The following is a 17,049-nucleotide window of genomic DNA, read 5'->3' as shown; positions in this document are numbered from 1 at the left end:
TACTAACTAACTAATTTATAATTGTTGTTCGTGCATAATTTGTTCTAAAAAATGATCCAACAATTATGAATTCAATGGATTCTAAATGTAATTTTTAAAATAATTCTGAACAAAGTAGAATCGCAATGGCATTAAAATTAATAGAATAAAGCGACGTAATGGCGAAGTAAACAAGTGCAACAGGTCATTAATTGGCAACTCCCGTCGCAGTTACAAGGACAAAACTTAGCAGGTCGTTTGTTGACTTACTTAGTCTCGGTCTATTTGCCTGAAGTTTTGTAATGAAATTGGGGCCACTGAATCACTTATCAAGTATCATCATTGAGGAAACCTAAGCTTACAAATGCAAAATCTATTTCTTAGTTTCAATTTAAGGAATTCTTGCCTATAAACTTTTAACAAATTAATAATTTTTTTTTACAAATATATTCTTTTCGTTTTAAAAAAATATGAATTCAATATTATAGCCGAAAATTGTTTTATATTTTAGGCAGATTTTTTTTTCTTCTTTCCCTCCAAGGAAGTTTAATTTGAACAAATAAAAATATAAATACAATAAAATACATTTATACAGTCTAATGGTCCACTTTGGGGGAAGAGGTAGCATCCCATTTTGTATAGTACGGAGAATAGAGGGACCGCTTTGCTGGCTAATTTAAAGCAGATTTAAAAATTTTATAACCTTGGGTAATTAATTATACTGTAATTAGGCGAAATAAGTTATGTAACGACAAATAAAAATATATTTGAAGATTAAAAATTCAAAAACAGTAATGGATAAATCATAAACGACCCAAAAATATACTTATGTAGTTCACCTAAATACCATAATTTAAAATATAAAAGTGCACTACTTGCTCATGATTTTCTTTAGATATTTCAACAATGTTTTTATCGACTTTTACGTTCCAACCGTTTCTGAACTACCTTTTTGGTTTCATAGCGGAAAACAACAAGAGATTGATTGGAATATGGGGGAAAAATTTAAGGTCTCGATGATTTGAAACTGCAGGAACCAAACAAAAAGTTCAAATTACTATGATTTCAAAATAACAGTTGAAGTAATCAAGATGTAGGATGAAAAACTTATATAAAAAAGAGTTTAATAGAACGTACTTATCTATATCTTTCTAGAAATGCACAAAATAATTAACATATATGCCACATACAAATATGAAAAACATAAACATGGAAATCCCATTGTTAAATTTTCATTTAAAAAAAACGACCGTGATTTCTTACAATATTTTAGAGAATATCCGATGTTAACGTGTACTGAGAACAAATAATCACTTCCATCCTTCCAGAGTGCTTAGGTATGTAATGAGAAGACCACCTCGCTCATTGGGAGTAGAGCTGGCGGTGTTCTCTCGTCCACGTTTTTGAAGGTCATCTGTTCTGCATCGGTTAGTGAAATGGGCACACCCTATTCGTCATCAATTTGAACGAAATCCTTCAAAGGGTGTTCACTAAAAGTAAACAGACCTCCGTATCTTGAGTTCAGCACAATTTAAATTGTCATTTCCGCGAATTAGATTACTGTCTGCGATTATCGAACCGTATATTTGTGCTTTCAAGAGCTGATTTCAGTTTTATAGATTAATATAGATAGTTTTATAGAATTGAGCACATTATGGAAGCAGTTACACGCTGAATTTTTCTATTCATTGTGTAAACTGATTTACATTAAAAATACCTGGTGGAAACTCCTTCTCTGTCTACGCAACCATGACTAATAGATTATAATAACAACAGAATAACAATGGATTATAATAACAATAGAATAACAAAATTAATAAAATAAATGACACGAGAACAAAACAAAATAATATAAAACTCACCTTTTCTAACAATTATGAATTTCCAACAATTCAAAACTTAAAAATATACTATGAATAAAAAAAAATCATATACAATTTATTGCATTAGTGATGATCTGAGAACACTTCCACCCCAGATATGAAACCACTGAAGGGGGTTTTAATTGTTGAATGTGAACCGTTTTCCTCTTCCTCGTTTTTTCCTAGCTTTCTATGACAATGTTATGTTCCCTAATTACTGTGATCCTGAACGGCCCCTCGTAGCGCTGAATCTCTTTCTCCCAATTGGAATCCAATTATTGATACCAATCATACCTAGGTTGATAGTTTCTGTCATGTCTCTGACATTCAAATTTGGCCGTGACACGCATTTTCCTTCTCGATCCTTTCTTTTACCTTGCTCCATATTTTCCTCTACGCTAGGCCGTTATTTAGGATCTTCCTTTCTCCCGTCGTCGCACCTCCGTAATCCCACCGCCGTGCAAGTTGCATAAAGAATATCTCGAATGGGGTAAACCGTATGAATTGAGTGATTGTAGGCCGCGATTGCTCAGGTCATTGCTTCGTCTGGTTCCAACCCTTTATCAACTTCATATACCTGTAAATGATCACTGAGGGTACTATGAAGGCGTTACATTCCTTCTGAGTTTTTCAGAACTTAGTCCCGAAGTGTTAAGAAGCCATGTCACCTCCAGTAATTTCATTTCTTCCCGGATGGCCGCATTATCGAACTCTCTTTCACCTTCGGATGAGATTCTATTAGGGACTCCATAAAATTGAAACCAGGTTCGTAGAGCTGTTAGAACTGGCTCCGCAGATTTATCCCGCACGTACGGATGGTGGATTATCCCGGGTACGTGGTGGACAAGCGTTACTTCCTTCTGCCGTTCCACGTCTTGGATGGTTTTCACCATTAGCGTGCATTGGATAAATAATCCGTCTTTTCCAATCTGTTCTATCCGTCATAACCTGCGCATCTTATCCCAGGCTACCACGTTCCCTATGTATAAATGATGTGTCTTTCCAGCTTTGGACGCGTCTCTTAGCATTCTGCAAAGTCCATCCTCCCTGATGCCTGGTTCCGACCAGATAGTGGTTATGTTACTCTTGTTATATTTAAAATGCTCTAACTTGATTAATTCGGAGGTCTTCATCTTCTATATAATTCGGTTTCTCTTTTCATTTATTATTTCGTCCAGCTCCTCCATCTCCTCTGATCTTCCCTCGCTTTCCTCCTCGTCCACAGACGATTCTTCTCTAGTGTCTTCTCCCGGCGCGTCTTGTACTTTCTCACCCGGCGTCCACTCGTGCAGAAACTGTCTCGTTTCCCCTGAAGGGCCTTCCAGGTCGTCTTCGATCGCATATACTGCTAGTGCCCTGGAGAGTCGGCCACCACATTTTCTTTTCCGGGTTTGTAAGCAACATAAATGTTGTACTGGGTAAGAAGTTTTTTCCACCACGTGATCCTCGCGGATATCTTCTAAAACTTTCCTACCCACTGGAAAGGGCAATAATCCATGTTGAACCGAAACCGCCTTCCAAATACATAAGGAAGTAGTCTACTGCCCACACAATTTCCTCTCTAGGGCACTATAACGAGTCTCTGCTTCTGTCAGGGGTCTGCTAGCGTATTCTATTGGGCATTCTCTACCTGTGCCTTTTTGCGACAATACTGCTCCCAGAGCATATTCACTGGCGTCTGTAGTGAAAGTAACTGGCTCCCGAAAATTTTGAAATTTCAGAACCGTTTCTCTCTGCAAGTGCTACTTGTATTTGCGAATATTCAGCTCCATGTCCTGTGTTACTGCCAACTTGCTACCTTTCTTGAGAAAGTTATTTTGGGGAACCAAGTACTGAACCATTACGGGCACAAAACGGCGGTAATAGTTTAACGCGCTTAACAGCCGTCTGATCACATTGATATCTCTTCGCACTGTCAGCCGCTGTAAGGCTACCCCTTCTTAGAATCAGGTTTTACTCCTTCTTTCGTAATTTTTTGTCCCAAAAAACTTACAGGAGAGCTTAAACGCAAACTCCCTTATACGTTGAAAAACCTGTTTCAAATTCAGCACGTGCTCAGTCTCGGTTTTGCTATACTAACAGGTCGTCGATGTATATCTGGCATACAGATTCATCTAGTACCCTCAAGAACTCGTCCATTAGTCTTTGGAATGTGATTGGTTTATTCGGGCTGAATGGCATCAGAATGAACTCGTCATGGTCCCTCTTCTTCTCCGCTGGATCCTTTCCTTTTTCTTCAGTCTCTGAGACATCCAATACTTCTGCTGAATCGTTTCTTCTCTGAATTGCTCTTTTCTCTCAGAATCTGGGCGTTAACCTCCATCGGTTCCACCTGGTCCGATTTCTTCCTCCGGTACACATAAGGACATTGTCTCGCTGAGCTCGGGGACACTGGGCCACCAGGTGCCCAATTTTGCAGCATTCGAACACCCCAGTATAGTTTAACCTTGCTGAAGTAACTCCTGTCTGTAATCATGTCCGCGGTTGCCGCACATGCAAATATGTGATCGTCAGTCATCTCACCAACTCCACACTAGACGCAGTCTGAAGACTCCTATTCTCTTCAGGTGGTGCTGCAAATAATCATGTCCAGTAGCCAACCTGAAGCATACCACTGACACCGCTCTTGGTAAAGTCAATAGAGGGCGCCTCTTAGGATCTAGCAATGCCACCCAGTTCTTGCCCCCACATTCTCCTCTACTCTTTTCCTCTGGTCTTTCAGTGGTAGCGCTTCTTTTTTTCTTTCGCTGCGTTTTAGTCGCCTAGTATTACCAAGAGTGCTGGCCCACTAATCACTACTATTCCTAAGCACGCGCTCGCAAAGGATGACGGCATTCATTTTTCGCCTATCTTTTAGGGACTCGATCTCTGCCTGCAGTTGAATGGCTAGAATCGGTGTCGATTTAGCCGCACCGGTAATAATCCTCAGTGACTTATTTTGAAGTATATCAAGACGTCCCAGCTCTGAATCGGTAGCTGTGACCATAATCTCAGAGCCATATTCCAGGACTGGTCTTATAGATGACCTATATGCATGTCTTAAAACCTCAGCGGTTGCTACCCATTTTATGGATGTGATTTGTTTCATAAGTCGCAGTCTTGATTCTCCTTTATCTGCAGCATGCTCACATTGCTTAGCCCAGGTTTGCTTATCATCCAGGATCAGTCCTAGATATTTCGCTTCATGTGTCCTGCTAATAGCCTGATTATCAAGATTCAAACTAATTGTAGCCACAATAACAGATTTAACTTCAGAAACAAATCTCTATTCATCAAAAACAAATGCCAATAGATGGAACATCTATAAGTCCACTTATGTACGTTCTAAATCCATTTTCCGTTATACCAATGTTTTTTTCTGATACATTAATTTATTTTGATAAACACATCGCTCCATTTTCCCTTATGTTGTTATCCATCCATCCGTGGAATGGTAAAGCAGGGGTTCCACGGTAAGGCTATTGTCGTCTAAACCAACATCATCTCTCGAACTATCAGGGTTTGCTTGATGGGTGGTAAAATAAATTATTTGTGAGTTAAATTAATGTCAAAGGACATTTAATGATTATAAATATTGATCTAAAGTTTACTATTTTAGAGATGAAGTGTTTGTTAAATCACTAATTCGAATCATTGTTTTAAACTTATCATTTAAATAAATATTACTTTATTGTACATATTTGTATTAATTAATATTATTTAACCACCAGTAAATACCGGTGGTAGAGGAAGGAATGTTCATTTGGTAAAAACAGAATTTATCATATTATATAACATAGTAATTAATTTTTATTGATCATCTTCAATAATGAACCTTTCTAATCTAAAAAAAATATGTTTCTAAGTAGAATCACAAAACATCCTATTTCGAACGAGCAGAGTTTTCAAACGTAGCGTGAAAATTGTGGAGATTAGCTAAAATAATAAATCTACCTGGTCGTTGCCACTTAACCATGGAATCCAAGCTACATAATACGTAATATAAATATAAATATTATATTATATTTTATAAATGATATAAATTTTTTGTATACTATATAAACAATATATAAATATATTTTCACTTCTGAATGAAATAATACTTGATGCTTTTTTTTAACTCCCCTTAAATTTCCATTAGAAGCGGGAAAATGACATTGATTATCTGTTATATGAGGAGAAGATAGTCGCACCTATCGTAACCTCGAAAGAGGTTAAGTGCCTAGATTCATTGGAACATTTTGAAATTATGACTTATACTATAATTGTCATCGTCTCCCAAGATAGTTCCTTTAAGTAAATCTGAAAAATTAATTTTCGGCAGAATAACCATGTTGATTTCAAAATGCTCTACAACCTATTTAACAGATAATTATTGTGAGGGTGAAATGGTTAACCGTAGATTAATGTGAGGAGAAAATGGTCAGTAAAAATACACAAATAAATTAAATTTATTTATTAGTGCCCACGTTTTGACATTAATTTCAGGCCTTCATCAGGGATTCAAAGAAGATTCCGTTAAAAAATGACTTTTTAAGTTTTATTTATCTGCCTATTTTACTGACCGTATTTCTGACCATTTTCTCCTCACATTAATCTTAATCATTTAACCCACATTATAATTATCTGTTTAATAGATTGTAGAGCATTTTTAAATCAACATGGTTTTTCTGCGGAAAATTAATTTTTCAGATTTACCTAATGGAACCATCTTGGAGGACGATGACAAATACAGTATAAGTCATAATTTCAAAATGTTCTAACGAATCTAAGCACTTCATCCTAATCCTTGTACCACCCTTCTTAGAATTGTTGTAGGGGATAGTCAGCTATGCCTCTGGTTAAAACAAAAACTGTCAAATAGAAACGTGTATTAAGCATTATTCCTAAAAAAATCGGCATATACTATTTTACCGATATGTAGTATGTATTTCTGTCTGTTGTAACTTTTTAATTTTTTAATCATTTAAAATTGTTGACACTGAAATGAGATATAAATTAAAAATCAAGAAAATTGCAAAGTGGTACAAGAGGGACTCTGGTGGACATCCATATATTTACAACTTTAATCTAATAACGTGAGTGCTTTCGGCAGTCACTGCCGCAGTTGGGCTGGTGCTGAACAAACTTTTAAGAGGATAGTTTTTGGTCGGGTCAAATAGGCTTTTTTATAAATGAATTATATATATTCGACTTGGTAATTTGTGAGCCAAATGTGAATGTGTACCAGTTTTAAAGTAGTTTTATCAAATAATTATATTATTTAAAGATATTTATAAACAGAAGATAATTTAGTTTTATTGATGATTAAAAAAATATATAATTGAATTATGAGATTTTGCTTAAATACAAGCTTGATATGACAATCAAACAGTTAAGTGCATGAGCAATAAGGTTCTTCTCACCTAGAATAACAAAATGTATATAGCATTTCACTCGTTGGTGCTGCACTTCTATGCAAGTGCACTTCATTAACTTACAACAAAAACAGCTTACCACCAAGAACCACTCGAATAAAAAAAATGCAACCTTATCGCCTGGTTACTGGGCAACAGATGAGGTCACTGGCCATTTTTCGGCCCTATAATATACCCTACAGAATGACAGTCCCCAGTTCACAGAAGTATGTTTTTATTGGTCGTAATTGTAATTAATGGTATATCTGTTGTAAATGGCTCAACAGTAAAATGCATGTGTTAGTTAGCAGTATTTGAAGTAGCAGTGCTCCTTGGTACGTCAGCACCTAAATTAACTTAATTTGTAAATTGTATTAATTATTGTATTAATTAATTAACTTAATTTGTAAATTGTATTGTATTAATTTGTAACAAGTAATTAAATTAATTTAATTACTTGTTATTATTGTACATACTGGTCCTGGTGGAGAGACTAGGTACCCATGCCTCTCATGACATTTTCAAAGCAAATCCATCACATTCGCTGTTGTGATCTCAAAAAGACAATTGTAAATCAAGATATGATATTAAAAAAAAATCGTATTTCGTTATAAAATTTCCATGGTTGTTATGACAAAGACTATGGCGTAGTCACCATTGAGGGTAATATTTCAATATTTCTTAGTTTAAAAAAGAGTACGAAAGTGCATTAGAGATTAAATAATTGCATTCATATTACTAATAATTTCTAAATAAATGTCAATAAATAAATCAATTGTTAATTAAAATTTTTAAGACAGATAATAGTAAAATATCTGTAGTTCTAAAATAACGTTACAAATATCAGACTATGTATTCATATTTTGATTTTTTTAGAATATTTTACTTTTACTTTTAAATAATTATATAATTTTTTCAGGCAATTAAAAACACGTATGGATGGGTAAATAAATATATTACATAATACCTCAGAAAATTAAACTAATATAAAAAACAACTATTTCATTCTTCGATATCAAATATTGTCAAAATCTTAATTTCTGTGAAAGCGACCTGTCCAATCTAATTTATTATTTTAATATTGTTCATATTCGGCTGACCATCAAAACTCATTTAGTACTTAGGAAATATATTATTTAAAAAATATTCAATTATCTAAACAAAATATTCCCTTATGAAAAAGTGTTATGAAGAGATTTTGTTAGTAGCTCTATGACGTTCTGACAACGATAGACAGCACTACTTATAGACCATGATAGCATTAAATAATACATTCTCTAGTATGATGATTATTATGTAATTACCAAATCGTCAGAAATCGTCGTTATAGAAATTAATACCGTCTGGCTCTATGGTAACAATACTCTATTAATTTGAATAGCAAAACTTTAATACCTGACTTGACTTTAAAACTAGTTTACTAACTAGCTTTTCTTGTAAGAATACCAAACTATTTGCAATTACTCAAATCATACATGCCAATTGTAATTTAATGACATTGAGCTCTCGTGATGGAGATATTTGCAATATATACTTCTGACGAATCACTCTCCTAGTGTGCTGGTGTCGGACATATTAATACAATCAACTACACAACCGCAGGCAGTACATGGGAGTGGGCTTAGGACGCCACATGCTAACAAATGCTATCTAGTGAGAATCGCATTGCAGCACAAAGGTTTTTGACTCAAGAAAAAAAACAGTTTATATTGATTCACTCCAAGTATTATCGTTATTTATTAAATCTCATAGACGAGGACGAAAATATAGTAGGGGTGGCGCCAGTGAAGAATATAAATAAGTAAAACATATTTTATAATAACTTATTTTATATTTTGTAATACATCTCGACAAACGACTGACATGGAATCCTCATACAAGACTAAAAAGACAAGAAACTGCTCGTAGATTCCGACTATTGCAACATTTACTAGACAAACGGTCTAAATTGCCAATCCATTACAAAAGACTGATCTACATGACTATTATAAGGCCTATCTGGACATACGGAGTTGAGCTTTGGGGCTCCACTAAACCATCAAATTCCTCCAGAATCCAATCCTTACAGTCCAAAATCCTTCGTAAAATCCTTAATGCTCCTTACTTTGTCACAAATCAAGTCATCCATCAGGACCTCAATATTCCATATGTTGCCGATTTGGCCAGAACCAGATACCGTTCCTTCCATAATAAACTTCTCAGCCACCCAAATCCACTTGTTTCTAACCTGGCTTCTCCTTCATTACCTAATAATCCTCCTAGGCGTCTGAAAAGAAGATGGCCTCGAGATCTTCTCCTCTAGAAATGTTTTTGGAGTTCTATCAATGGGTAGATTCTCCACATGTTTTTATCATGTCACTATGTCACCTACAGCAAATTTACTTGTTGTATATATGTGTATACAGTTGTAAATATCAATAAATAAATTTTTTAAAAAAAAAAAAAAAAAAAAAAAAATTGTAATAAGTTTTATTATTTATGTTCTTCATCGACTGTACCTTCAACCATCTTCTCATATAATTTCCACAGTCAATAAGTAACGCTTCATTAATCAAATCTCTTTTTGAACGAAAATCATATGAGATCTTATAATTACTTACACTCAACTTACTCAACTTGTTTACGGGTTATTTTTGAGTAAATGTTTTCCTTCATAGTTGGATACCCCACCTTGCACAAGAATTTACGTTCGTCACTTCCCTATTCATCATTCTAAGGGGTATATGAAAATTTAATTTTGCTACTCCCCTTTTACACTTTTTTTTTGTACTAGTCTTTTTGATACTACACTTTTTCAACCATTTCCCTTCTTTATAGGTTACTTGAGAACAGGGGAATAAGAGAGAGAGCAAATCTCTCCCTCCCCTTCCCCCCCCCCACCCGATTGGTTATAGTTTTCGGATTAATTAATTAATGATTGTAATTTATTAAAATCCCTCCCGACTGCGGTATGTGTTCATTCTCCAATCTGAAAAGTTGATTCCATGTAGCAATAAATTGTTTTTGACTAATAGCGATAATTTCTGTTTCATGTTAGCATAAAATTTCTCACTGTGAAAATATCATAAGTGGTCACCGATCTTACCTTGAACGTTTTCATAGACTGTAACTTGGACACAAAAACATCACTTTCTTGACAGACTTTTCAATATTACAATTTTATTAAATTTTTTATGTTTTACACATTTTGAATTCTTTGCAGTCTATATTTGTTCACTGTGGGAGATTTTTAACTATTTTTACTTTAATTATTAGCACCAGCTAAATTTACTAAATTGTGTTTAGTAGGAAATTTTGACAATTTAATTTTGTATTTTAAATGTTTATCTTCATGACATTCTTAGTTTAAAAGTTATCATGAAAAATCGAAATTTTGCTTAGACTCCAAGGATTGGAGCGTACCCTTAATAATACACATCAACACATCGATCTAAATCAAACGAGCAAAATAATTTCTAAAACTTAATAAATTTTTAAAATCCTAAATCGGATCAATAATTATATAAGTAATATTTTTTGTTATTACTTGATAAGTTTTATAAATTGGAAGGAAATGGATGAAAACTATCTAATTTATTAGTTTTTTATGAGAAGCGTTCAAGGTAAGGGAATCTCCCATATTTATAATTTTTACTCACCGACTGAAATTCCTGATGTTTTTACTGGAACAACTCCTTACAATAGAATATTCCAGAATATGAAAATCATCATACCATAAAAAGTTGTCGTTGTTAAATGAATAAGCACCGAATATCTAGAATCGGGTTTTCCGTGTTTGATTGAAACGTTAGCATTTCTAATAAAAACAAAATTAAATGACTGAGTCCTGATTAGCATAATTTACTATAAATTCAATCAACTGAATCCATCAATTATTGAATTTTGATAAATCTCTTTTGATTCATGAAGGGTAAGTAAAATCTTGAAAGATCTTCAGAGTTTTAATAGTGTTTTATTTTTATTTCTTCCTTGTAGTGAAGTAGTTTTGTATGAGCAAGCTGCTTAGTTATCGAATATTTTTTTCTTCTATGCCAAAGAACACTAAACTGAATTTCATCATTGGATTAATAAAATACTAGTAAATTAATTCAGAGTAAATTAATTCAGATGAAATTAAGAGTCACTTACTCAATAAAGACTTATTGGAATAAGTGATAGGAAAAATTAAAAAGTTAAAAAGCAAGTTTGAATATTTTTTTAGTAACAAATAAAAACTAAATATTGGTTCCTAAAATATAACATTTTTCATAGAAAATTGTACTAAAAATATCAATATCTCCATCAATGAGATAATTAATAATATCGAACGGAATTAATTACTTATAATACTGTTCAATAACATTATGTTGCTTACATTTATTTTTGATCCAATCTCATGATACTTCATTAATGTAAGGAAGAAAATTACTTAATACGAAATTTCACTGTTCCTACTAGCTCTTTGAAAGAGTAATTATTTTAACTAATTTTGATTTTGTTTCTTTGTCACTATATTCATTCGGGTAAGTAAATATCCATTTTAAAATATTTCACGATTTTTTTTCAGACTAGCCTGTAAATATCACAAGGTCCGAGCACATGCTTTGTAAAGTATGCTTTCTTAGTTTTTCTTGAGCTTCTTCTTTGCTTCTTGTTTCTGATTTGGTTTCGACTTGCAAAGTTTTCCAATGGCCGTCAGCAGCTTGCAGGCAACGCACAGTAGACATATTACTGTTGCCAGTATGAACAGTTTAACGTCAATAAGATGAAGCTGAACGAATGTAAGCCAAGCTCCTTTCGGCGTAAGGGCGTTGGGGTACTTGATGGCGTGCTCGATCCAATACGCGGCTTCCTCTGCGGGACTTAGAATTCTGTCCCGGAATATCTTGGACCTTCTCAATGCTTCCTCCTTGTATCTGCAAGGAAAAACAGAATTGGATTAGCAAAGTCTTTTTTTTACTCGATATTACTTTCGTTAATCAATAAGGTGTAATTTAGTTATAGAAGGAAATGAAATTGGTAAAATATTTATCTACAAACTGAATTCATGATACAGGTAAAGTAAATGAACCAATAGAGTACAACTTAAGGACGATTTTGACTTTGAGCATTAATGTGGAGTATGTGTTAGTACATTAAACTTTTTATTATGAGCAACCAACTTATAATTAGTTTACTTATGTTAGCAAGACAAAATAAAATTTTAATTAATTGTTTTTTTACTTTTCAAAATTGTTGCCTAGTGTACACCTAAATTACAAAGTGTTTTAATAGTGTACACCTAAATTACGTAGTGTTTGAATAGTGCACACTTTGTGAATCAATAATAGACACTTCGGTTTTAGAAAATCAAAATATTATAGTAGCACTTATAGCCTAAATAAGCACAAAATTATGTACATATATATTCACTTTTCATATTTTCATTTTTAGAGTGCTACGAATGGGTAGTTTCTCTACATGCTGTATCATACGATTATGATCTTACATCAAATTTACTTGTTCTATTTTATATACAGTTGTAAATGTCAATAAATAAATATGGATTATTTGATAAACTGATCTACTGCTGTGACTATTATTAATGGTCTGATCTCACATTGCCGTCTAATAGTGAATTTGTTTAGCTGATTACTAGAGAAGATCTAGAGGGGTGAATTCAGGAGAGTGAATTTATTGATCGGGTGAATTAAAAATTGTGAAATGGTGAAATTGAAGGAACAGAAAAGAGAAAGAAAAAAAGGAATGAATTGAAATATTTGTATTTGGCTTATAGACTGAAATTGATTATAAAAGGAAATTGTAGGGGAAAAAACTGCTTTCTTTCTATTTTATTATACCATATAATTATATGTAATTTGTATATGTCCGATTACGAATTGATTAGTATGCTGTATATGTAGCAACCTGATGTATTTGGGCAGCATAGATGAATAAAGTATTTCTCTCTGTTAGTAAGTATATATCTCTCATTAACATATTATAAAGTACATTAAGTCAAAATAAAACAAGCTGAACATTCAATTCTTGACATTTCTCCTATTATATTCCTTGAAATTCTGAAGACTTCTAATAAATAATATTTTATTCTGCCTAAAGTGCGAAAAAACAGTTGAAAATTGTATCAATCTTATCAAGTCTTCCGAATAAATTCAAGTATACCCTACTCATTTAGATAGATTTGTCATTATATTTAATTTAAAGTCTTTGAACTGCTTGCTCAATGGGAAGGACATTGCCTAATCGGTCCGAAAGTGATTGTTATTGATCTTTGGGTATTCTGCCCCTTTACCGTAGAAATCATAGTTCCTAGCAACGTGAGATTAGATTATATCACCGTGAATCCGCATATCCATATTACATCTATCCGAACTATCTGCAATTTCACTAATAATCAATTTTATTGTTGTCATATTGAGCTATGAACTTGACATATGTGAGCTCATCATCAAATCCCAAGACCAACGTCATAGGTCTGGAGCCTAACATGTTTAAGACCTTCCTTGGTCAAACTTACCATATGGAGGCTATATAGGTCATCTTATTGCTCTATATTGGTTTGGGGATAAACCTTACCACTAAAAGTAAATGCTAATTTCATCATTTATTTTTTATATAAATGTTGGTTAAGATTAAAGTGTTCCTCTACCAAGTACTTGTGCCATGGAACAGGTTTATAATACATGTGCTAGCTTGTTCACTCACCTACATGTTTCCAACAAGCAACTCCGGTTTACATTAGCCGCGTAAACCCAAAATAGGAGAGAGTTAATCGAGTCAACAGATCTTTTAGCTTGTAAGTATAGTATCAAGGGCTACCTAAACATATCGTTTCCGTTGGAAGTGCACACAAAGAGGCACTATGAATCAAAAACTGCTGAATTATCTATTCGATATTTTTTAATAAGTGCTTCTCCATTAGTGACTTCTGACGGTTTCAACAATATTGTACAAATTATTAAGGTTTAAGATCTTCATGCTTAAATTTACCTTTTGTTTGAAAGAACTTCATTGACCGTCCAAGCTACTGTATCCCTGGTAATGTTCCTGAATTTGAGCGTTCTTCCATATCCAGCATCCTCAACTAGGACTAGATTCTTTGCTTGGTCGCCAAAGATCGGAATCCCGACAAGAGGTACGCCAAAGTGTACTGCCTCCGAAATGCTTAAGTATCCCCCATGGGTTATGAATAGTACACAATTCTTGTGTGCTGTGAACATATATCATGTCACTAGTTATTTTAAGAAGCATTTATTTAATGGAATATAATTATAATATTAATTTCTAAAAAGATCTATTTAAAACCAGCAATAGATCTACTATTGATGATTTACTTATATTATTAATTATTTAAATAACAAAATATTCTTATCATTCCATCATAATATTATTATTAATTATCAATAAATTACCTAAGATATCCTGCTGGGGGAACCATGAAGAAGTCTTTACATTAGGAGGTAATTTACCAGGATAGTCTGTCTCCCACTTCATAAGGACGTTGTAGGGGAGCTCCTTGAAGACGCTCATGAAGTCTTCTCTGATATTTTCGGTGGCGATGTCAGAAACGTTCATATTTGATCCAAGAGACATATAAATGACACCCTGCTTGCTTTGATCCATGTATGTTTGTAAGTCCTGATAAAAAATAAGTAAATAACATTTTAAGATAAACAATAGCTTTATTCTTATTTGAAACAGCCCGAAACAAGGATAAATCATAATAGATATTTACTTATTGACACACTTTTTTTATGCAAGTTTTATTACATCTCCAAAAATATCTATTATCAGTATTATCTGTTTAACCACGAGGGTTTAATATCATCAATCTATTATATAAAGAATTCTAGTTTATTCAAACCCTTCACCTTGCGAACTGATAGAACATTGACCAGGAAATTAAACATTCGAAAACAAATAAATCCTTTTTTGTGTCAAATTATTTTTTTTCTAAATTCAACTTTTTTTTCCTTAATTTTATTCCATCTAACAGATTGTTTTTGCTGCTCTTTATAGCACTGACATGTACCAAACTGAGTAAGTATAAATAAAGACAAATATTTACTTTGTTTTTTAAACCTTTAATAAACCCTTGGCTCTCGGTATCATCAAGATAAGTAAAATTTTCCAATAATAAAATCCATCTTCTGCACATGAATTAGTTTAATGACCGATTCAAAAATTTTAATTTCTTATGTAAATGTTATCTTCACCTATAATGTTAAAATGTTATGTTTTATTTTTTGAGCTTTTTAAGGCTTGAATTATTCATAAATATTTTATTTTATTCAGCCTCAAACTACAGTAAAACAAAATATTAATAATTTCCAAAAAAAAATTTGTAAAACAACGCAGTTGGACTAAGACCCTTATATAACACATTTCCTTTCAAACTTTCCTTACACAGTGATGTGATAAAACATTTATAAAATGTGACTCAAGAACTGATAACAGAAACGCAGCAGTTATAGCTGATAAAATACTACGTGAAGATTTACAATTCTAACTATTTTTTAAATTTATTTTTTCAAAAGTAAATTTAGCAGAAACGTTATATTATTATCAAAGCATAAACAAAATAATATATTTATAAATATTAGAAGCCTTATCAATGCTAAAAAGCTATATAATAAATGACGACGTCACATTCAATCTAATAGAAGATATAATTTCATTTATGTTAGATATACTTTTATAACAGAACTGTTTTATTATTTAACATATAATATTGAAATAAAAAAGTGATTACTTCATCTTGGACACTGTGAAACTTCTAATTACTAATTATTATTTATAGTATGATTAAATGGATTGGATCAAAGATTTGATTTGAAATTTAATACGATTACTTAATCCATAAAAACCAATAATTGTTTTCCAGAAAATGTTTAATTGTTAGACTAAAAGATTTATTTATATCATTATTGACTGGACAGACCATAAAGGTCCAAGGCCTCACGCGATGTACGTAGGAAATATTTCGCACGTTTTATGGCGTGGTTTTCAAAGAGTAGGTTCGTCCCACATACTTATATATGTATATATGTATATATGTAGGGCGAACACAATAATCATAACTTGATGGCAACTTCAATGCTGAATTTACAGTTTATTAACGCATAAACGATAATAGTAGAAGTGCCATATGCATAAGCTATTACAGTAGTTTACTCTGCAGTTATACAAAATAAATAATAATATCCATTTCTAATGTATGATATTTCAGTTTGTTTAATAATTACATTTATTTTATTATCACCATTTATTTATTTTGTTATAGAACGGAATTCTTAAAATTTAAAATTGATCCTAAAAATAAACCTATTTCATGAATAAAGAAGCCTGCAAATAAACCTTCTTACAACATTCGTCATTATTCTCTTATGCCCTTCTGAAGTTTTATACCCTTTTCATCTCATCAGTTATTTTTAAAATCATAGGGCTATTAGGGGAATTAGGTTGTATTCTGATGCTTGTAAGATCGTTATAATTACAATTGTAACTCATTGTCTGACTAATACTATAAGGATATGATGGCAACAATTTCCTAACGTTTTAATGGGGCCACGACCTTGCCAACAAACATTCTAGAACTGAAAATCATTATGATGTAACCAAATTATCGTAGTTAAAGGAATTACTAGTGGAATTTTTTTTTTCACTTACTAACTTCTTGAGAATCGACTTCGTCATGAATGTTAGGTGACTAATTTAAATTCTTTTTTACAAATAAAATTTAATTTTTTTTTTTTTTTTTAGTAAAATTAAGTTGCCTTTTATATGAGAAACGTCTCACTGAAATAGTCTCACAGGGTTTAAATAACGAATATTTAAAAAAATATTCCTTAAAA

At 32.6% G+C, this 17,049-nt stretch overlaps 1 protein-coding gene across 1 annotated transcript in view; it reads right to left on the bottom strand.

The window, feature by feature from the left end:
- Positions 1–11,396: 11,396 nt before the first annotated feature.
- LOC106687512 (uncharacterized) overlaps positions 11,397–17,049 on the bottom strand; it is a 37,534-nt gene continuing 31,881 nt past the window's right edge. The window contains exons 11-13 of the mRNA XM_067047918.1: positions 14,608–14,833; positions 14,186–14,405; positions 11,397–12,111 (exon numbers count right to left, since the gene is read on the bottom strand). Of these exons, the coding sequence (XP_066904019.1) occupies positions 11,817–12,111; positions 14,186–14,405; positions 14,608–14,833 (741 nt within the window). The 3' untranslated portion in view covers positions 11,397–11,816. The remainder of the gene's footprint in view (positions 12,112–14,185; positions 14,406–14,607; positions 14,834–17,049) is intronic.

This window comes from Halyomorpha halys, unplaced genomic scaffold (genome assembly GCF_000696795.3).
Source record: "Halyomorpha halys isolate HHAL.00 unplaced genomic scaffold, Hhal_1.1 Scaffold975.1, whole genome shotgun sequence".
Taxonomy (NCBI): Eukaryota; Metazoa; Arthropoda; class Insecta; order Hemiptera; family Pentatomidae; genus Halyomorpha; species Halyomorpha halys.
The sequence above is the reverse complement of the archived record's forward strand: the minus strand, read 5'-3'. Positions and strand labels throughout refer to the sequence as shown.